The sequence below is a fragment of the Rhineura floridana genome, chromosome 6, assembly GCF_030035675.1.
Source record: "Rhineura floridana isolate rRhiFlo1 chromosome 6, rRhiFlo1.hap2, whole genome shotgun sequence".
Classification (NCBI taxonomy): domain Eukaryota; kingdom Metazoa; phylum Chordata; class Lepidosauria; order Squamata; family Rhineuridae; genus Rhineura; species Rhineura floridana.
In genome coordinates, this window is record NC_084485.1 from 536903 (window position 1) to 558293 (window position 21391).

The 21391-nt window shown below is 52.1% G+C and overlaps 1 protein-coding gene across 5 annotated transcripts in view; it reads left to right on the forward strand.

Moving 5' to 3' along the window:
* The first annotated feature begins 3448 nt into the window (after positions 1-3448).
* Positions 3449-21391, forward strand: part of CDH22 (cadherin 22) — a 111629-nt gene continuing 93686 nt past the window's right edge. For 2 of the 5 annotated variants that reach the window (XM_061630686.1, XM_061630687.1), the window contains exons 1-2: positions 3451-3756; positions 16895-17189. In XM_061630686.1, the coding sequence (XP_061486670.1) occupies positions 3535-3756; positions 16895-17189 (517 nt within the window). In that variant the 5' untranslated portion in view covers positions 3451-3534. Of the gene's footprint in view, positions 3757-16214; positions 16278-16894; positions 17190-21391 lie in introns of those variants that run through there. The other 3 variants (XM_061630690.1, XM_061630688.1, XM_061630689.1) reach the window with 3 other exon arrangements.

The following is a 21391-nucleotide window of genomic DNA, read 5'->3' on the forward strand; positions in this document are numbered from 1 at the left end:
CCCCTTTCTGCTTCCTGTGTTCTAATGGCTGGGAGCCTTATCAATGCCTTTCCCACACTAAGCACTTAGGAAGTTGGTTGCTTGTGTCAGCCATCTGTGCCACTGAGTGGAGAAGGCTGTTCTCTGTCCACGAGAGTGCCACACCTAGAAGTGCCTTCAGATAAACAACTCATGTTTCTACATTTTCTCCATAGGCTTCAGACTGTAAGTTTTCAGATTTCTTTTCAAAATGTCTTTTGGAAGATTTAAATATTTGCAGATAATGTTCAGGAATTTAAAAGTGTTTATTTTTGTAAACCTTTCTGTACTGCTTTTCAGCCCCAGCATTACAACTAGCATCTTAATACGAAGCATTTAAACACTGCTTAAAAATCCATAGTAAAAACTGCATAGAGAACTAATTGCTGGCAGGATTAAAATGCATTAAAAGACTGCTGGACCAAATACATTTTAACCACTCGCCTAAAATCTGCTAAGGAAGGAGTCAGTCTGACCCATCTTGGGGGGAGAGTTCTATAACTGGGGCTCTGCCTCCTAGAAGGACCCCCCATTGCATGTCCAACTGCTGCTCTTCAGAAGATGATCGTCTTTGATGATAGGCAGGTTCCTCCGTGAAGGAGACAATCCTTTGTAGATCCCAGTCTCAAGCCATTTAGGGCTCTACAGGTAACAACCAGCACCCTGAATTGGACGCAGAAATGACTCGGAAGCTAGTGCAGTTGGAATAAGACTGGGACAATATCTGCTGAACAGCAGTGAGTATGGCTTCCGCTGCATTTTGCACCAGCTGCAATTTCCAAGGGCAGCACTGTGCAGGATATGTTGTAGAAAACTAATCTGGATGTGGTTTGGGTGTGTGAAGCTGTGGCCAGAGCCAGATCCTCCATGAAGAAGCACAGCTGGGGCATTGACAAAGGCACTTCTAGCCACAGCGGTCACTTGGTGCAGGGATGCCCTCAGATAACCCTCCGACCTCATCTGGGGGAGGGGCCATATCTCAGTAGTTAAAGCACATGTCTGTCTTTTATGAACAAGCTTTAAGATGCCACTTCCAATACTGAGCTTTCTGGGACCCCACTTCTTACATTCTTACATTGTAAAAACAGTCCACTCTCTGCTTTCTGCTCTCTAAACAGTGACTGAAGTACACAGGGTTGACCAGATTACCTCTATGCTTGTTGACACTCAAAAGACAGGACTTACCATTGAAGGAACCGTGCTGGTTCTTCTTTGGCCAGGCTTGTTCTTCAATAGGCTTGGGAATCATATCTTTAATAATGCTTTCACCCAGTTTTCCTGGAACAAAAGTTAAGCTTACTAGCCAATAATGTCCTGGATCTCTTTTTAAGATTATGTTGCTTGTAGACTTTTATCTGTGACTTTAACTAGCATGCTGCTGCTATTTGCAGCCCACTATCTTACCTGAGGAGCAGACTCACTTTTCTCCCTCCTAGCCCAAATCCTCAGCTATGGTGTGTTTTGGGGCATGGGCTGCTAGCCTGCAAGATGTGTGGGTCATCCTAAGCAAACAGTGCCCCAATGATTTCTACCCATCCCCTGTCTCGTGTGTGTGTGTGTGTGTGTGTGTGTGTGTGTGTGTGTGTGTGAGAGAGAGAGAGAGAGAGAGAGAGAGAGAGAGAGAGAGAGAGAGAGAGAGAGGGAGAGAACCCATGCCATGTAGGCCTTTGTGGCTCCTGCTACTGTTAGATTCACTGAGTAACACTCCAGGGCTGGACCAAGGGGGTCTCCAAGCTGACCCCTTTAGTGGGGTTGGGGGTGGGCAGAATCTTCCTGCTGTCCATTTGCCCTGACATAGCCACTTGCTCTTCTGTTCAGAGTAGAGGTGCTAGCTAGCAGTTGTGCCGTTGTGTCTGAGCTTTGCAGAGATTGCAATCAAATTGCTAAGGCACACCAGTGGTGTGTGTACTGTGTCTGTCTCTCTGTGTGTACTGTGTCTCCCCTCCCTCCCTCCCTCTCCATTCTCAGTGGCCTCTAGTAACTGATAACAGGAGATTAAATCCGCCAAACCATTTGTGGTGTGAATATTTCATGAGCTGCGGTCTGCCTCTGGTGGCACAAGGAAGTCACTGCAGAAGATTTCCTTGTGTGGGGCTGTGGGGAGGATGGGGCTGCCTCAGGGATAGGCAGAGTTTTCTGCTTCGATATTTTAAAAGAGGCCTGTTTCCTTAGCTTAGGGTGATGTACGGGCCAGTGGGCAGGCGGGCAGGCAGGATTCCTCCCAGTGCCACAGGCTAATGTACAGGGTGCTGGTCTTGAGTTGCCTTGTGGCTCATTAGTGGGTTGCCCTTTTCCAGTGGTTCTTAGCCGGTTGGCGAGTCTTAACAAGCATCCTGTCCAAATGGCACCCTGGCCCTCAGTCATGGTGCCTCTTCCATGCTTGACCTCCTGGACAGCTCTTCCGCTCCCAGGGCCACCTTCCAAGGGTCTGCTCCAGTACACAAACTCGGGCGGGCAGAGACACAGAGATTGTGGGCGTGTCTTCAGCTGAGCGGGCAATTTAAATTCTGTAGCAGCATGAAGAGTCCCTTCTTTTAGGATTTGAATGCTGCTGCTGTGCTGTCCTTTGTTTGTTGTGCCATTGGAGGAGCGGGCTGTCCCTTCAGAGGATCTCAGAAGCTGCTGCAGAACAGATGATTCCTGTCCGTGGAGAGGGTGGGAGGGTTCTGCTCTGTTCTTGTAATCCGCAGCGACAGCCAAGGGCAGCGGGGCCCACGCGTGTGCCTGACCCCCTCAGCCGTTCACCCATTTCTGTCTTTCCCAGGTCCCTGGGGACGGATGCCTGCACCGCCTGCCAGCCACTTGGACCAGGCAGAGGACGGAGGGAGTTGCCGCCGCCGCCAGCAGCTGCTGCTGGGATGGGCCCCGTTGGCTGGCTCTGGAGCCGTAAACCCTCCACGGAAATGGAACTTGCCGGTGTCTTCCTGCTGAGCTGCTGCACGTCAGCTGCCGTCTGACCTTGTTTTGCACTCTTGGCGCTTTGGGTGCCCAAAGACCCTTTTGGAAATTGAGCTGGTGGGTGCTGCTTGCCCTGCTGGGTGCTCCAGCAGCGGGCAGCCGTTTGCCAAGGCAGCCTCGCCTAGGGCGAGGGGAGCAACTGGGGAGGCACATGTGTGCACCTGGTCTTCTGACCAAACGTCATTGCTGAGCAGGCACCGGTGTGGAAAGGCAGTGCTGAGGCCAGTTCCAGAGGATCTCTTCTGCCCCTGGGAGGGTGGACGTTCCCCCTCATCCTTGGCGCAGGCACTGTGCAAGCGTGTGCCAGGCTCCGTCCTGCCTAGCCTGATGCCTGCCTTGCTCGGTTCTCCACACCTTTCCCTACCAGGAAGGAGGGCACCTGCTTGGACTGGGGCAGGGATGTGATCCTTGCCTGCTGGCTTCCCGAGGAGTGGGACTGCCCCAGGGATGCCTGGATTGCCCCCCCTGGACGGCTGACCTGCAGCAGTGGCCTGTGGCCCCTCTCCCTCTGCCAAGGATGCCCGCCTCCTCCCGCTCAGCTGCCAGTGTGCTGCGGTGATGGCTTCCCACAGAACGGCTTGGATCCTCCTCCTCCTGCTGCTCTGCGGCCTGAGCTGCCCGGTGGTCCTGTCTGTGCATATGGAGTCTGGGGGGTCTGGCCTGGAAGAGTCCGGGGATGGTGGGCTGCTGGGCGGTGGGCGCGTGAAGCGCGGCTGGGTGTGGAACCAATTCTTCGTGGTGGAGGAGTACACAGGCACGGAACCACTGTACGTGGGGAAGGTAAAGTCAGCTGGGTTGTGTGGGGTGGAGGAGGTGCCGGGGGCGTGGGGCAGGGGGCATCCCTTTGCCACCAGTTGGGAAAAGGGGCAGGGGCTCCAGGACTGGGCCAGTCTGGCCACGTGCTGTCTGCCCCTGGCTGACTCTTGGGGGAGGTTTCAGTGCAGACCCTTCTGGGTCTTTGGGCTCTCCCTCTCTGCAGATTCTGGACCCACCCACCCCCCAGGCAGTGAAGCCCATTGCCATTGCCCTCGCCTGTCATGGGGGAGGACCTGCTTTGCATGCTGGAGGTGCCGGGGTCAGTTCATAAGAAGAGCCTGCTGGATCAGGCCAGTGGCCCATCTAGTCCAGCATCCTGTTCTCACAGTGGCCAACCAGGTGCCTGGGGGAAGCCCGCAAGCAGGACCCGAGTGCAAGAACACTCGCCCCTCCTGAGGCTTCCGGCAACTGGTTTTCAGAAGCATGCTGCCTCTGACTAGAGTGGCACAGCACAGCCATCATGGCTAGTAGCCATTGATAGCCCTGTCTTCTATGAATTTGTCTAATCTTCTTTTAAAGCCATGCTTCCTTTTGTCTGTCCTGAATCTTCCAACATTCAGCTTCTTTGAATGTCCACGAGTTCTAGTATTATGAGAGAGGGAGAAGAACTTTTCTCTATCCACTTTCTCAATGCCATGCATAATTTTATATACTTCTGTCATGTCTCCTCTGACCCGCCTTTTCTCTAAACTAAAAAGTCTCAAATGCTGCAACCTTTCCATGTAAGAGAGTTCCTGGCATCTCCAGCTGTTGTTCAAAAAGGATCAGGGAGGGGCTGGTGGGAGGGATGTGCCTCTGCCCAAGGCCTTGCTGCCAGTCAGAGCACACAGCAGTGGGCGAAGTAGGCAAATTTTTGACCTGGCATAAGGCGGCATCTTACACCAAATGCATCTGAGAGCCCATGCCTGGGGCCAGGGAGAACCCTCCTAGCCCATGTAGTCGCCCCCCCTCCCCACACAGTCCACCTCCCATGCGCCTGACACGCTCCCCTGTGTTACACGCAGTCACACACGCTTCATGCAGAAACACAGCCTCTCCCACAGACTCCTGGTTTCTGTTTCTCCACTGGGGTGGGAGATTATCAAGAGGGGGTGTTTGAAAGTCCCCAGCTGACGATCTCTTCTCTCCCCCTTCAGCTGATCCAGAAGCAGGTAAGTGTGTGTGTGTGAGGGGCTGCTGCTTTGAGAACCCCCCTGCAAGGTTCTCCAGGGGCCGTGAAACAGCAGTCCCATTGGGGCAGGCTTCCCTGTGCCTCGACTTCCCCAAAGGGAAAGGGTGAGGGAAGCCTTTGGGAGGCGCTGCTTGAAGCGGTTGCTGAAGGGGGAGGGGGTGAAGCGCTGCCAGCATCGGAGAGGGTGGGGCAGCCCCCACCTCCATTCTCCCTCTGCCCACCACCCCCTTCAGCAGTTGCATGACGCAGCGGTTCCCCCTGGTGGTGGCACTTCTGCAGTCTAGTTTGGGCCACTGCCAGGGAAGCGGGGGCAGGAGAGGCTGGCGGCCAATTCTAATAGCTGCACGGCTGGATTCAGCTTGTGGGGGCCCCATTCACTTCTGCTGTGTGGCATCAGGAGCGAGCCCCCTGAAGTTGGGCAGGGTAGGTGGCCCCTTTCCCTGGCCGCTTCTGACTGCTGGGCTTATGTTGATTGCTGAGGAGCAGGGGGGTGCGTGTGTGCTGGGGTGCTCAGGCAGGAGGCATGACGCCCAGCTGTGTTGAAGAAGTGTCTTCTGGGAGGTGGATGCAATGCCTGAGGGCTTCCTCCCAGGGTGCTGCATGCAGCGTGGTGGCTTTTCATTGGTGGGAAGACAGATCCAAGTGTCGCAAGCATATATGGGGAACAGCCCAGATCCGCTGGCTTAGCAGCACAGTGGCACTCTTGCTTCTTGGCTGGGATTGGCTGCAGTTTCTCTTTAGCTCCTCCCACTTGCTCCCCGTCCCCACTCGTGACTCCTAGGGGGCGGGCCTCTGCCTCTGGTCCTGAAGGGGCACCAGGAATTTATGGCAGGAAGCAAGGCCCTCCATCTTGGGATCACCCGTCTGCTGCAACGAGTTTGGCGCCCAGGACGGAGGGAGAGATGGACGTTGTGTCACCCGTATTGGTGCCTCTGGCCCACCGAGGACGTGTGTTTGGCTCCTCATCATGAGGAATGTGGAGCCAGATGAAGCCAATCAGGACTGGAGAGCCCCATTTAACCACCTGGGAGGAAGAGGGTTGCTTGTTCCGCTCCCGGGCAGCTGACCGCAGGGCAGGCGTGCAGGTGAAGCTGGCTGTAAGCCAGGAAGCACAGACCCTGGGTGTTGGTCAGGAATAGGCCCTGGCACGCCCCTTGCGCCCTCCTCCTCCTGCTGATGGTTTGGGGGAGGCAAGGTTGCTGACCCCTGGAGCTCCCATGCTCTGGGAATCCCTTGGGGAGGCTCTTTCCTGGGATGGGTCCTGACCCCAGGATCCCCCATGTCGTCGGACCCCTTCTGAGTCCTGGCTGTGATGCCCATAACCAGCACTTGGTCACCTTCTGGTATCCCAGCAAAGTGAGGCCATAGTGGAGGGCAGCTGGAAGGTAACCCCTTGACCCTAGGCTTTCCCCCATGTTGGGGCTGGGGCGGGAGACTGTTGCCTCTCCCAAGTGCTGGCTTTCTCCAGGGACTATAGTACCTTGTAAGTAATCAGCATAACAGCCAGATGTATGTGCCCGCTATAATAATAAGTTGTAAGGTTTGTCCCATGGCCTTGGAAGGTCCATGGAAACATCCTATTCATAGAAGGAGAGATACCTAATACCCTGGAGGACAGAAACAAAATTCAAAGTGTTCTACATAGGCTGGAGCATTCAGCTGAAAACAACAGAATGACATTGAACAGGGATAAATTCAAAGTTCTACACTTAGGAAAAGGTAACCAAATGCACAGTTATAAGATGGGGGATACTTGGCTCAGCAATACAACATGCGAGAAGGATCTTGGGATTGTTGCTGATCACAAGTTAAACACAAACCAGCAGTGTGATGTGGCTGCAAAAAGGGCAAATGGTATTTTAGGCTGTATTCACACAAGTATAGTTCAAATTGAATGAAATATTCATTTTCCTTTATTCAGCACTGGTTAGGCCTCATCTTGAGTGCTGTGTCCAGTTGTTGACACCACACTCTAAGAAGGATGTAGACAAAGTGGAACAGGTTCAGAGGAGGGCTACAAGGATGATCAGGGGACTGGAAAGAAAGCCATGTGAGGAGAGATGGAAAGAACTGGGTATGTTAGGCTTGAGAAGAGAAGACTGAGGGGAGATAAGATAGCACTCTTAAAAGTTCTTGAAAGATTGCCACACAGAGGAGGCCCAGGATCTCTTCCCGATCATCCCAGAGTGCAGGACATGGAATAATGGGCTCAAATTGCAAGAAGCCATATTTTGGGAGAACATCAGGAAAAACTTCCTAACTGTTAGAGCGGTACAACAATGGAACCAATGATTTAGGGAGGTGGTGGGCTCTCCAACACTGGAGCATTCAAGAGGCAGCTGGACAGTCCCATTGGGTTGGATTCCTTTACTGAGCAGGGGGTTGGACTTGATGGCTTTATGGGCCTGTTCCAACTCTTCAATGATTCTGTAAGAACTTTTTTGAATGCACTGGGCCCAAGAGCCTTCCTCCCCAGCCACTTTGGAGATGCCCACCTTCCTCCTCTCCTTCCTCTTCTCTGCTGACAGACATATCCCTCCCCCCCACCCTCCCCACAAGGGCCATGGCAGCCACAACTTTCCCACTCATAATCTCAGATCAGAATGGAAATGGGCTGCCTTCAAGTCGATCCCGATTTATGGCGACCCTATGAATAGTGTTTTCATGGTAAGCGGTATTCAAAGGGGGTTTACCATTGCCTTCCTCTGAGGCTGAGAGGCAGTGACTGGCCCAAGGTCACCCAGTGAGCTTCATGGCTGTGTGGGGATTCGAACCCTGGTCTCCCAGGTCGTAGTCCAGCACTCTAACTACTACACCGCCCATCAACACACCCATAAAAAGCACACACTAATTGGAGAGTGGTTTGGGGACTAGCTGCGTGGGACATGGCCTGTCAAGATGGTGGGGAAGTGCATCAGCTCATACAGAGCATTAAGTACAGATTGGGGCTGGGATTGCCTCTGCTGCTAGGACTCTCCACCCCGCCCTGTCCCTTCCATGCAGCCGTGCGATGCAGTTCCAGTTAATTCACAGCTCCCCTGGGGAGAGACTCGAAGCAGCGGGCCTTGGCAAATTCCAGAGGTAGCCTAGCAACAGCCTCATTTCCTAAATGAACTTGGGAACCTAAAACTAACCCATTTTACAGCCCCTTTCCACATCATTCGCCACAGCAGCTGCCAGCCCCCGGAAAGTGCCAGCCTGGGCAGAAAATCTGTCTCTCCCAGGAGGCACCAAGCCCTGGCATCTCCTGCTCCTGGCATCAGGACAAGGCGCCACCCCTTCCCCTCTTGGCACGGGACCTCCGCCTGCTTTTCCTCCCCCCCGCCCTGGTTTTCCATCCTGCACAGCAGCTCTGATGCCCCCTGTTGGCAAGGTGGGCCTGCCCGCTCATCCACCCCTCACCGCACACACAGACGTGCCAATGAGGACCAATAACATTTCATAAAATCTGAGTACTCGAGCTAATCCTTTTTCTGAAGTGTAATTTCCCCTGAGGCCCCTGTCAGTTTGATGTGGATTTTCGTGGTTTTTTAAAATAGAATTATGGGGTCAGCATGAGTTACAAACTTGTGCCTGTGGACAGATCTATTTTAGATAGAGGAGGGGATTAAAGGGGGAAAACAGATTTAATTAAGTTGCTAATATTTAAAGGAAATTGATGAACTTCGGTTTTATGAGTTCGAGCAAACACCAGAAGCGCCTTCATTAAGGGCAAGTTTTCATTTGCTTTGCTTTGTTCCACCGTCCCAGAGTCGTTTTTCATTTGTGTATCTGTGCTTTCTGTTTAATCGTTTTAATAAGGAAAATGCACCTCTGCTCACATTTAATTTTGATTTAATTAGTAGGAGGTAATTAATGGCCTCGTAAAATCCCAGATTTCTAGCCCTTTAGAGCAAGGAAACAATTTCCCTTTTTAGCGAACAGAGGAGATGGACGGTTTTTGTCTGTTTTCCAAAGCCCTCTGCTGCTTCCTGTGTCATTGGACCCGGGGCTTTCCCATGGCCTTGGTGAGGCCCGGAGTGGCCTCTTCCCTCCCCTTGCAGGGCGCTGATAATGGCTTGTGCCTTGTGGCACAAACGCTTCTTCCACCTGGGAGGAAGGGGGTCATTCATTCTCTCCTGACTGGGGCTGGGGACGGTTCTGAGCACAAGCAGTGGCGAGGCTTGACAAGCTTCTTAGGGTGGGAAGGGTAGGAGAAGGGGGTGAGGTCAGATTTCTCGGTCCTGGGGCCCTTGCGGAGCTGGGGGCCCTTGGACCCTCCAGCTGTTCTACACCAGGGAGGGGTGGGCATTTGACCTTTGAACCCACGGTGGCCTTTAGCAGGAGTAATTATTAGGGGAGATGAACGAGACTGCATTGAGCATGTCCAGGTGTCCGTTGGTTCATTTTTATACCTTTTCCTGCTCTCCCACAGGACGAAATTCCCAGGCTCTGTGCAGGTGTTTCCATTGTTTTGTTAAAGTTGCTCCGTGTGTGCCTGGCAGCTGCTTCTCTTCAAGGCGCGGAACGTTGTGGTGAGATGAGACGAGGCCGCAGTCTGGTCCGGTGGCTGGAACTGGGACCAGGCACGGACTCTTGTGGCACTCCCGATTCACATGCTGCTCTCCATGGTGCTGTTGTCAGCCCTGGGCCAATCCTGCCAACTGTTTCCAAATTCTCCCCCTACACCCTCTCTAAAAAGAGTGGAGGGTTCCAGATTCCAAAGGGTCTTCCAGCCAGGGGAGGGAGGGTGACCTGTGGTCTGCAGGGTACCATGCCCATGCACAGACCAAGCTGGTGTTGCTGGGAGGCTCATCTGAGCCCAAAGGGCATTGGCAGAAGTAGGGATATTTCTCTTGGTGGTGGGATAGATATGCACCTCCCCCTGCGTTTTAACAACCTACCACATATTATTTTTCAATTTATTTATATACCACATTTTCCACAAAAACATGTGCTCAAAGTGGTTCACACAAACAGTCCAAATGCTGTAACACATAATAAAAAATATAATCATTACCACATTAATAAAAACATATACATCAAAGTATAAATGAGCATAGAGCTCAACAGCTTTGATTTGGATTCCATTGAGCAGGGGGTTTGACTTGATGTCCTTATAGGCCCCTTCCAACTCTACTACTCTATGATTCTATGAACAGCAAAGCCAAGGCAAAAATATTTAAAAACTAACCCCCAAACTGATACAAAAATCTCTTTCATCACCCTGACCCCCACAGCTCAACCCAAAGGGCCAGAAAGTCTTCTGAAAGAAGCTGCCTTTGAAGGCTTCCAGGGCTGGAGGGTGGGGCAAGGCAGGTGGAAATAGCCTCCCCTGATGACAGTCAGTCTCTCGCCCCTCATGCCCCAAAGTCCCCTGATAGAATTCCAGTGAGGAGATGCTGATCTCGGCAGGGGTCTCCTTCTCAGAAGTGACAAATGTGGCTGGGCCTTTCATGGAGAGAGCAATGAATACATCAGGATATCCTGCATTGACCTGTCCCAGGTGTCTGCCTTCCACTGGCCATGCCTGGTTCTGGTTTCTGTGAACAATTTGAACAAAAACATCTCAAGGAGAATGGCCTCTGTGTGGAGGGGATGGAGGAAGCCAGCAGGTACTCCATTGCTATGAGCTTTCTCCTGATTGTCCACCTGCCCCCCCACCTCTGAGCTGACGGGCATGAAATGATGGAGCTGTCTTAAAATCACAGAGTCAGAAGGGAGTCTTGCAGGCCATTTGGTGCAATTCCCACCCACCCCCTTTGCTCAGGGCAGGAAATCTGGAGCTAGAGCATCCCTAACAGGGGCTGCCTTGCCTGTGCTAGAAGACCTCCAGAGGATCACAGAGCTGGGAGGGGCCTTGTAGGTCATCAGCTCCCTTCCTCAATGCACAATCTGCCCAGCCTCTGCAACAAGACCTTGCAGTGGAGCCTGCACCCTCCCCCCCCCTTCTCAAGGGAACAAGAGCAGTCTTGGCAGTGAGACCTGCCATTTAGGCATTCCTCCTGATGTTCAAGTTCAAGCAATTGTCACTGAAGCCCCTCCGATCAGGCTTGGCCCTCGCCCTTTTGTGCAGCTGCCCTTCATGGTCTCTCCCGCCACCCCCAATCTCTTCTCCTGGATAAACCTACCCAGGTCCTTCAGCCTTTCCATACCACTGGCCGCCTTCCTTTACCTCCTCTGACCCTGTTCTAATTTGCCTACATCTATCTTAAAGTGTTATGCCCAGAAGTGGGCACAGCTCTCCGAGGGAGCTCTGACTAGCGTGCAATAAAGTGTAGCGATGACTCCTCATGTCTCTGCCTTTGGGTCCTGGGTCCTGGGGCCCATTCCTCCCCCTCCCTCCTCTGCTTTGCAGTTGGCTTGGCAAATGCAGGACACTTGGAGCTGGGGCGAGAGGCGATGGATTTCTCCCATCTGTTCAATGCCTCTTCTGATTGTTGCTGCTGTTGCTGAGATGTGCCTCTGTGGCTGCTTACATAGCGAGCTGGAAAGAGAAGCCCTGGAGGGCGAAGCGGAGGGATGGAAGGTGGCTATAGGGGGCCTTTGCTTCTCCCCCACTTTGCTTGAGGAATGACACTCCAGTGGCAAAGCTGTCCCCAGTCCCCCTTTCAAGTGGCCCATCCGCTTTACTTCTGAGGGTTTGGTTTTTTTAAAGCTCATCCATGGGTGTTTGCTTAAATGTTTGTTCTGCACATTTATTTTTTTAAAAAGAAAGTTTCCCTTTATTTTGTTAACACTTTGAAAACTGCTGCAGCTGGGGGGGGGGCTTCATGGCTGACCCATCGGTGCTGGGCAAATCCACCTTCTGCTGAGACCAGAAATGCAGATTCCTCCTGAGGTCTGTTTTGGAAGAAGATGGCATGTGGGTTACCACTTGTGGCCAGTGGGGCTCAGAGCAGAACTTAAGAACGCCTAGACATAGTTGCTGTTTGCTTGTACCTCGGTCATTCTGATGAAACTGACTTGAAATGTTTTCCTTCCCCTTCTGTGTCACAAGTGGGGGGGGACAAGGTAAAAAGGGGGGTTGCTGTAAACTCAAGATCTTCCTACAGACTTGGAAATGTGGAAGCAGGAATCTGTGCTCTGCAGCAATGACAAGCAGATGGTGAAAAGGCCAATTAGGTGGGAATTATGTTTAGGACATAAATAGCTGTCTGCCTCTCTTTAAGGCTGCTCCTCAGGGATGTCCCCAAAGCAGGCGAGTCCCCTTCAGTGGGCGTGGAGAGCGGCCCTTTCTGTCAGTCTCCCTGTTTGCTTGATTCGAGGCAGGGCCGAGCAGCATATTTTCTTGCTGGGTGGGTTGACTGTCCCTGGTCTTTGGCTGTCATCTTTGCTAGGCAGCCGGGAGCCTGTTGCCGACTGCAGAGAGTGGGAGTCTCTGGGTTCCTGGGGACCCTCTCCAAAAGGTTTGGCTAAAGGCTGGCTTTCCCTCCCCAGTGAGGTGAATAAACACATAAACTGCACCTAACAAGACAAATATAACGAGGGCCTCGTAAAAAGTGGCAGCACCGGTATAAATTCTGGCTGCCGGAGCCGCGTGTGTGTGTGGAGGTGGATTATGGAACTGCAGTTTGGAAGATTGAGTGGCCCATAAACATTTTCATATTTCATTAGCCGATTAATGGACGGCTCCCTTTTTGGCAACTTTGCTGATTCTCAGCAAAAATTGTGGGGAGTAAATGAAGGCATCTGATGAAGCCTTTCTGGGGGCCTGTCCCATTATGAATGGTCCCAATTAATGCCTGTGCTGCTTCCCATTGAGCTGGATTCTGCCTGTCCAGTTACTGTTAATAGATTTCTCATAAGTGGCTGGATTGTAAAAACCTCATAACTCAGTTTAATGCCACCAATAAAATTATCTCCGGATGCCTGGCCCAGATTCCAGGCACTCTGGGGCTGAGGGGAGTTGCCATTTACCCGTTCGTTCCCTGGTTGCAAAGATCCTGCTGGAGGGAGACAGAACATGTTGGGAGTTGGTGGCTGTAGGAGCTGCTCCCCAGCCTGGATTCTGCTTCCCAGCAGCTCGCTGCTGTTGCTGGCACCCCCCAGAATGGCGGGCAGGGGCAGGGCCCTGGGCATGGATCCCTTCTGGACTATGGAAAGGGAATTGGGGGCTCAGGGCCAACTTCAAATTAGCTCTGGCAAATCCAGTCCTCCTCCTTTGCCTCGCAGAAGCTCCAGCTCAGTGGCTAAACAGAGCCAAGTTGCTGCTGCTGCCCAGTGAGTAGAGATGAGCTCTCAGCACCACTGCTCAGTTCCTTGTAGGATGGAGAGAGGAAACAATGGATGCGTGCCTGTGTTCAAATCCTGCTGTAGCCAGCATGATTTGGTGCCCTGGAGCAAATGATTCAGCCTCCTTCTGTGAAATGACAAGGACAGTCTCTCTCCCCTCCCCACAGACACCCTTGGGGGAGACTGAAGGCACCAGCTCAGCCCTGAAGCGCGCTGTAGGTCATGAATCTGCTGGGGCACTTGGGGATGTTGGGGAAGGATTTTGTCCTTGTACCACCCTTGATGTTGGCCTGGCAGGAGAATGGAATGGCACAAAGAGAGTTCTCCGACTTGCAAGAGTCTGCTGCACCTCTTGGCCTAGCCTGGAAGTCTTGGCTCTTTAATCTACCTGCTCTGCTCCTTGCCACAGACACAGAGCACCCAGCTGTTGTCTGAGCTATGACTTGCCTCTTGGCTCATGCTGCTGGGAAGGCCACTGCCAGTCAGAGCAGGCTGTATGGGTCAGTGGTCTTACGTGAGCCACATGGAGAAGAACTGCCACTCTTCATGGTGCTCTCTAGGCAGAAGGGCTGGGATAAATTGTTCTGGAACAGAACCTCCCGCCCAAGTTTGGTGTCCACATTGGAGGGGGAAAGGCCAGAGCTCAGTGGCAAAGCACCAGCTTTGCATGCAGAGAGTGCCAAGTTTATTTATTTATATCCCGCCCTTCCTTCCAGGAGGAGCCCAGGGTGGCAAACAAAAGCACTAAAACATAAAAACAGACTTTAAAATACATCACAACAAAACATATTAAAACAAAGTATATTTAAAAACATCCTTTCAGAAAGCTTTAAAAACATATTTTTAATTAAAAAAAAAAAAAAAACATATTAAAGTAGTTCCAACACAGACACAGACTGGGATATGGTCTATACTTAAAAGGCTTGTTGAAAGAAGAAGGTCTTCAATAGGTGCCGAATTCCCTCCCCTTGAATATTAGGCAGGCGCCATCTCTGCTGTCTTTTCGGCGCCTTTTGAAGACTGCTCTTTCAACAAGCCTTTTAAGTTGAGACCTATCCCAGTCTGCGTCTGTGTTAGAATTGCTTGTCAATATGGTTTTTTTTTTAAATAATGTTTTTAACCCTTTTTAAAAGATGTTTTTAAAGCTTTTTAAAAATGTTTTTATCGTTTTGTTTTAATCTATTTTAAGGTCTGTTTTTATGATGTTTTAAAGTGTTTTTAGTGCTTCTGTTTGCCGCCCTGGGCTCCTGCTGGGAGGAAGGGCAGGATATAAATCAAATAATAAATAAATCTTGGAGGCAGCCCAGCCAGAAGAGGCAGCATTGCCTTTGCCTCATCTCCAGAATCCTCCTAGCAAGATGTTGCTGGGAAGATGCACCTTCCATGTGTTGAGGATTTGCTTGCCATTTCCTTGATTTTAAGCAGGAGAGAGTAGAGGCTGTGTCAGAGGAGGGAATAGCATTGCCTGACCCTCCAGCTATGTGGGCCTCAGTGAACTGGGGTATCTGCCCCCAGTTGTCTTCCACTCAGAGGAGCAACCCTTCATGGGGGGGAGCTTCTGTGAGCTTTCCTTTCTACAACAGAGTGGCTGGCTTCAGCTGCTTTAGAGAGATCAGTCCTCAGGTCTTTGCTTAGACCTTTGTAAGGTGATGATGGGGAGGTGTGCCTTGAGATGGATGGATGTGTGTGTGCATGCATGTGCCAGCCTCCTGCCAACCTGCATTGTGGGTCACAGTCAGGGAGATCAGAGTTGCCTTGTTTGGCCTGCCTGTGGCACGCACCTCTAGGCTACCTGTTGAGCAGTGGTCTCTCTGGCTTTATAAAGAAGGCATTTTGGGCTCTCTGGGAGCATAGAGTGTATGTGTGGCGGGATGTGAGTGTCTCTCCAGTATGCATTATAGAATTGAAAGGTAGGGTTGTGGTCCCAAATTTGCACCCAAATCCTGCATCAACAAAAAATAAATCTGTTGATATCATAATGCCGTTATATAGATCTATGATGTAGCCACATTTGGAATACTGTGTACAGTTCTGGTTGCCTCACCTCAAAATGAGCTGGAAAAGGTTCAGAAAAGGGCAACCAAAATGATTAGGGGGATGGAGCAACTCTTATGAAGAAGAGTAACAGTATTTGGGGGCTGTTTAGTTTAGAGAAAAGGCGAGTCAAAGGCGACATGACAAGTTTTAAAATTATGCATGGTGTGGAGAAAGTGGATAGAGAAACGCTTTTGTCCCTCTCATAACCCTAGAACTCGTGGACATCCAATGAAGCCGAGGGCTGGCAGATTCAGGACAGACAAAAGGAAGTCCTTCTTCACCCAGCGCTGAGTTAAACTATGGAATTTGCTCCCACAGGAGGCAGTGGTGGCCACCAACTTGGGTGGCTTTAAAAGAGGATTAGACACACTCACGGGAGATAAGGCTATCCGTGGCTATCAGCCCTGATGGCTATTATGCTCTGCCTCCACAGCTGGAGGCAGGACATGCCTCTGAAAACCAGTTGCTGGAAACTGCCGAAGGGAAGCGTGCTCTTGCTATCAGGTGTTGCATCTGGCTGGCCACTGTGAACAGGATGCTGGATTCGATGGGCCCCCTTGGCCTGATCCAGCAGGCTCTTCTGAGGTTCTGATGGATTCTGTGGCCTGCAGTGGTTAACAGAAGCTTAAGCAGATGCTTGTTTCACACAATTTGTCTCTCTGGGGGAGGGAGGCAACCTCCTGAGCACTGAAGGCTCAACTTCTGACCACTGGGCAGTCTGTCCTAGCCCTCCCCCCCCGACCTCCCTAGGCTTGTCCTACAAGCTTTCAAGCCTTTCTTTGCAGCAATGAGGGTTAGAGTTTCTCACAGGTGTGAGCAGTTCCTTTGCCCTTGCGCAGAATAGCCAGACTCTGCTGCAGCCGCAGCCCTGCCAGCAGGGGGAGCCCTTGCTCAGGCATGGATCAAACGGAAGGAAGTTCCTTCCCAGAGTCCTCAGATCTTCTCTGGAATTCCACCCAAACCATTCTTAGCAATTATTCCTGGGAAAGACCTGAAAGCCACTGGGATTCCCAAAATGCAGGTTCTGGGCTCCAGGAGTAATTATCTGATGAATAAAAAGGAGGTGAATTTGGCCCCTGGATGAAGTAAGGGGGAAGCAACGAGTGCCAGTTACTGGCGTGGGTGGGTGGAAGAGCTTATGGGAAATGTTTGTTTTGCTTTCTTCCAGCGTTCTGCAGCCATGAGCTGGGGGGGAGGGCTCTGGGGAATGGGCACTTGCTGATGCTTGTGGCACAAGTCTTTCTCTTGCACTAGAATGCAGACTTCTCACCAGGGTCAGAGGCAAGCTGGGGGTCACTCATTTCTGGGGGGTGGAGGGCTGAGGCCCATGCAGTGGCTCTGGGCATGCCTGGGGAGCTCCTGCTTGCTTGTTTGGGGGATTGTGGCTGCTGGGCCAGCCCCAGTGCATTTTATCCAGCCCCAGGGGTACCCCATCCAACCTGGATGCCTGCATGCCCAGCAGGATTGGTTCCTGGTCTCCAGAGCACCCTCCCCAGTGCCCCAGCTGTGTTCCTGATCTAGGAAGATCCCTGCTGTGAAGGCTGTGTCTGCTGCTGCTGGCCTTCTCCCGCTGCAGCCCCATAGACGCCGGCCCCATGGACTCCTTCAGGCAAGGCCTTGGCACCTCCTGCTGCCCCTTCTGGCATCACCCTCCCCCGTCTCTGGTTTTCTCTTCTCCAGATCCACTCGGACTCAGACGAAGGTGACGGGTCCATCAAGTATACGATCTCCGGGGAAGGGGCCGGCACCATCTTCCTGATTGATGAGTTGACGGGTGATATTCATGCCACCGAGCGCCTGGATCGTGAGCAGAAAACCTTCTACACGCTGCGGGCACAAGCACGGGACCGGCAAACTGGCCGCCTGCTGGAGCCCGAGTCTGAGTTCGTCATCAAGGTGCAAGACATCAACGACAGTGAGCCCCGCTTCCTGGGGGGGCCCTACATTGGGAGCGTGGCTGAGCTGTCCCCCATCGGTGAGTCCCACCCCACCCCCTCCCAATGTGGTTTTTCTGGCTGGGGCTGCCAGTAAAATGTCTGTAAAGCAGAGCCGGAGCTTAACTGCCCTTCCACAACTTCTTCCTCTTCTCCGACTTGTCCCCCTTCCCTCTCCAGCCCTCAGGGCAGGCAGACTTTTGCACAAGGGGTGGCACCCGTGGGACCTCCCAGGCACCCTCTGTGGGTGGCAGTAACAGACCTTCCTCTTCCAGGCTGCGGCTTCTCTGGCACCACCGTGCCCTCCCTCCCTGTGCCTTGGTGCCTTCCTGCACAGCTGCTGTACCTGGTTCCGGCTCCCACCACTTCCTTCCTCCTCCTCCTCCTCCTCCACACCTCGATCTGTAGCTCTTTGCTCCAGGCAGAGTACTTTCCGTCCTTTCCCCCACCCTGAAAAGGCCACTTGTCTATAGTGGGCTGAGGCAGAGCCCCCACCCAGTGGGTTAATAATAATAATAATAATAATATTTAATTTGTTTGTCGCCTATCTGGCAATTAGCCACTCTAGGCGACGTACATTAAAATGAGATAAAATACAACAATACAACGATATCAAATACAACAATACAACGATATCAAATGCAGTCATATTAATAACAGTAGATAAAGATACTGGACAGTCATCAATACATATAAAAGCACTTATATTAGCAGCATATGATAGATGGTAAAATCATAAAGATTTACCCTTCCCAAGGACCTCAAAGGCCTGTTGGAAAAGCCACGTCTTCAGGGCCTTGCGGAATACCTCTAGGGAAGGAGCATGTCGAAGATCACATGGGAGGGAGTTCCAGACAGTGGGGGCCACCACAGAAAAGGCTCTCTCCCTAGTACCCACCAACCTAGCTGTTTTGGTTGGCGGGATTGCGAGAAGGCCTTGAGTGGCTGATCTAGTTGGGCGGCATAATTGGTGGCGGTGGAGGCGCTCTTTCAGGTAAGCTGGGCCGACACCGTATAGGGTTTTAAAGGTTAATACCAACACCTTGAATCGGGCCCGGAAAATAACCGGCAGCCAGTGTAGATCAAATAATACTGGCGTAATGTGGTCTCGGCGGTGGCTGTTGGTAAGTAAGCGCACCACTGCATTCTGTACAAGTTGTAATTTCCGGGTGGTTTTCAAGGGTAACCCCACGTAGAGCGCATTACAGTAGTCCAGTCGAGAGGTGACCAGGCCATGCACCACGAGTGGGAGCTGTTGAACAGGGAGGTAGGGTTGCAGCCTACGTATAAGGTGTAATTGATACCAAGCTGCCTGGCTCACAGCCGAAATCTGAGCCTCCATGGACAGCTTGGAATCAAGAACAACCCCGAGGCTGCGGACCTGGTCCTGTAGGGGCAACTTCACTCCATCAAACACCAGGTCAACATCTCCTAACCCTCCCTTGTCTCCCACAAGTAGTACCTCAGTCTTATCAGGGTTCAGCTTCAGCCTGTTCCTGCCCATCTATCCACTCACGGATTCCAGGCACTTGGACATGGTCTCCACAGCCCTCTCCGGTGAAGATTTAAATGAGAGATAGAGCTGAGTGTCATCCGCCTATTGGTGACACTGCAGCCCAAATCTCCTGATGATCGCTCCCAGCGGCTTTACATAGATGTTGAATAGCATGGGTGAGAGGATATAGCCCTGTGGCACACCGCAATTGAGAGGCCAAGGGTCTGAAACCTCATCACCCAATGCTACCTGTTGGCACCTATCAGAGAGAAAGGACTGGAACCACCGTAAAACTGTGCCTCCCAATCCCAAACTCTCCAGGCGATCTAACAGGATACCATGGTCGACGGTATCAAAAGCCGCTGAGAGATCCAGGAGGACAAGGAAGGTGAATTCTCCCCTATCCAGTGCCCTCCTCATATCATCGACCAGAGCGACCAAGGCTGTTTCAGTTCCATGTCCAGTCCTGAAACCCGATTGGTATGGATCTAGATAATCCGTTTCATCCAAGTGTGTCTGCAACTGATTTGCCACCACTCTCTCAATGACCTTGCCCAGGAATGGTAAATTCGAGATTGGGCGAAAGTTGTTTAGAATCTGGGGATCCAAGGAGGACTTCTTTAAGATGGGTTTAATAATAGCCTCCTTGAGGGCTAGTGGCATAACACCCTCTTGCACGGATGCATTAACCATTGCCTTGATCCCCTCCCCCAATCTCTCTTTGCAGCTCATAAGGAGCCACGATGGGCAAGGGTCATTTAGACAAGTGGTAGGCCTTACAAATGAGAGCACCTTGTCCACATCCTCAGAAGGAAGAGGCCGGAATCGATCCCATTTGACCGGTTTGCAACTGGTCAACTCTAGCTCATTCACTGTATCCACGGCGCACAGAATCGAACTCCTCAGGTGTTCGATTTTATCAGCAAAGTGCTTTGCCAATGTGTCACAGGAGGCCTTAGACTGTTCCAAGGGTTCCTGAGCAACTGGACTGACCAGGCTTCGGACCACCTGGAACAACCTCCTGGAACAGCACTCTGCTGATGCAATAGAGGCAGCAAAGAATTCCCTCTTTGCCGCCCTCACTGCCACCTGGTAGGCAGCTATTGCTGCTCTAACCTGTGTCCGAGCATCTTCGGAGTGAGACTTCCGCCACCGGCGCTCTAGTCGTCTCACCTCCTGTCTCAAAGTACGCAACCGTGGTGTGTACCATGGTGATACTTGAGTTCTGTTCAGGGGGAGAGGACGTTTCGGAGCCACTCGGTCTAACGCCCCAGTGATCCTCTCGTTCCACTCCATCACCAGGGCTTCGACCGGGCGACCTTCAGCAGGTTCCAATTCCCCAAGCGCCGTCAGGAAACTGTCTGGATCCATCAGGCGCCTGGGGCGGACCATTCTAATAGGACCTTTTCCCCTGCAGAGGGCGTGCGGCATCAAGAGATCCATCTTTACCAGATAGTGGTCTGACCATGACACAGGGGTAAAAGAATTGGCCCCTAACTTCAGCACACTACCCTCCCCCCCTGGGACAAACACAAGGTCAAGAGCATGACCGGCTACATGGGTGGGCTCAGTATTACTAAGGCGCAGTTCCCAGGAAGCCATGGTTTCCAGGAAATCCCGAGGAGCTCCGGTGAGAGTGGTCTCAGCGTGTATGTTAAAGTCACCCAGAACTAACAGCTCCGGGGACAACATTCGCACGTTATGCTCTCAACCCCCTCCCCCGCCCAGGACATGAGTTGCCTGTAAGCCTTGTGCCCGCAGGAGGAGGAGGAGGAGGAGGTTGTGTTTTGGGGTGACTTGTAGTAAACTGCATGGGGCGGGGGGTGGGGTGGAGGAGGAAGAAAGTAGATTTCCTTCCTGCCTTCTTGCCTTCCTTTGCTTGTCCCCAAAGGGGTGAATCTGAGTCTCCTTTGGCCAGGTGTGGGGAACATCTGTGGCCCTCCAGATGTTGCTGAACTGCAGCTCCCATCAGATCCAGCAAGTGTGGCAACAGATGTGAAGGCCCCCCCCAAAAGGGAGAGTTTGGGGGAAAACATTTCTCTCCAAAAATTTCCTGTCTTTTTCTGGGCCTTCTCAACTCTAAGCATGGCCAGTGGCCAAGGGTGCTGATAGGAGGTGTAGTTCAGCAACATCTGGAGGGCCAAAGGTTCCCCATATATAGCTGCCTTAGAGACCCACGCTTACTTGGGTGCCAGCCCCCTTGGACGCAGGGAGCCTTATGGCCAAAGAGGTCAGAGACCAGACTGGCTTGAAGAATGACGTTGATTGGATTGTGGCGCACTAGGAAGAGGAGGGGGCCTTGGCATTTGTCCAGCCCTTGGAGGGCGAAGGGTTTAGGGTTAGATCCTTGGGAAACCAGGGCCTTTTTCTCCCCAAGGATCAGAGAGATAGCCTGAGAAATTCCTCCCACATAATGAATGTTGGCGGGGGGGGGGATACTGTGATCTGTCGGCATCGAGGAAAAAACAGTTTGATTTACCAGCAAGCAGACTGGATTTATTAAGGACACCTGCAGCTACTTCCACACCAAGCATTGTCTCTGAAACTGACATCCAGGAGAGGGTTTTGCCAACCCATTTGCCTCTAGTGTTCTCTGTGTTGTCCTCTTGTTGTCTAAAATATTTTGTTTGCTGTGATTTTCCTGGCTTTTCTTGCCATTGCAGCATCCCGTCTGCTGTGGACTGGCAAAGGGTCATGGAAGGCCCCCCTGGCGGGAGGGGAGGGGTTGGGGAGGGAGCTGGCAATGGG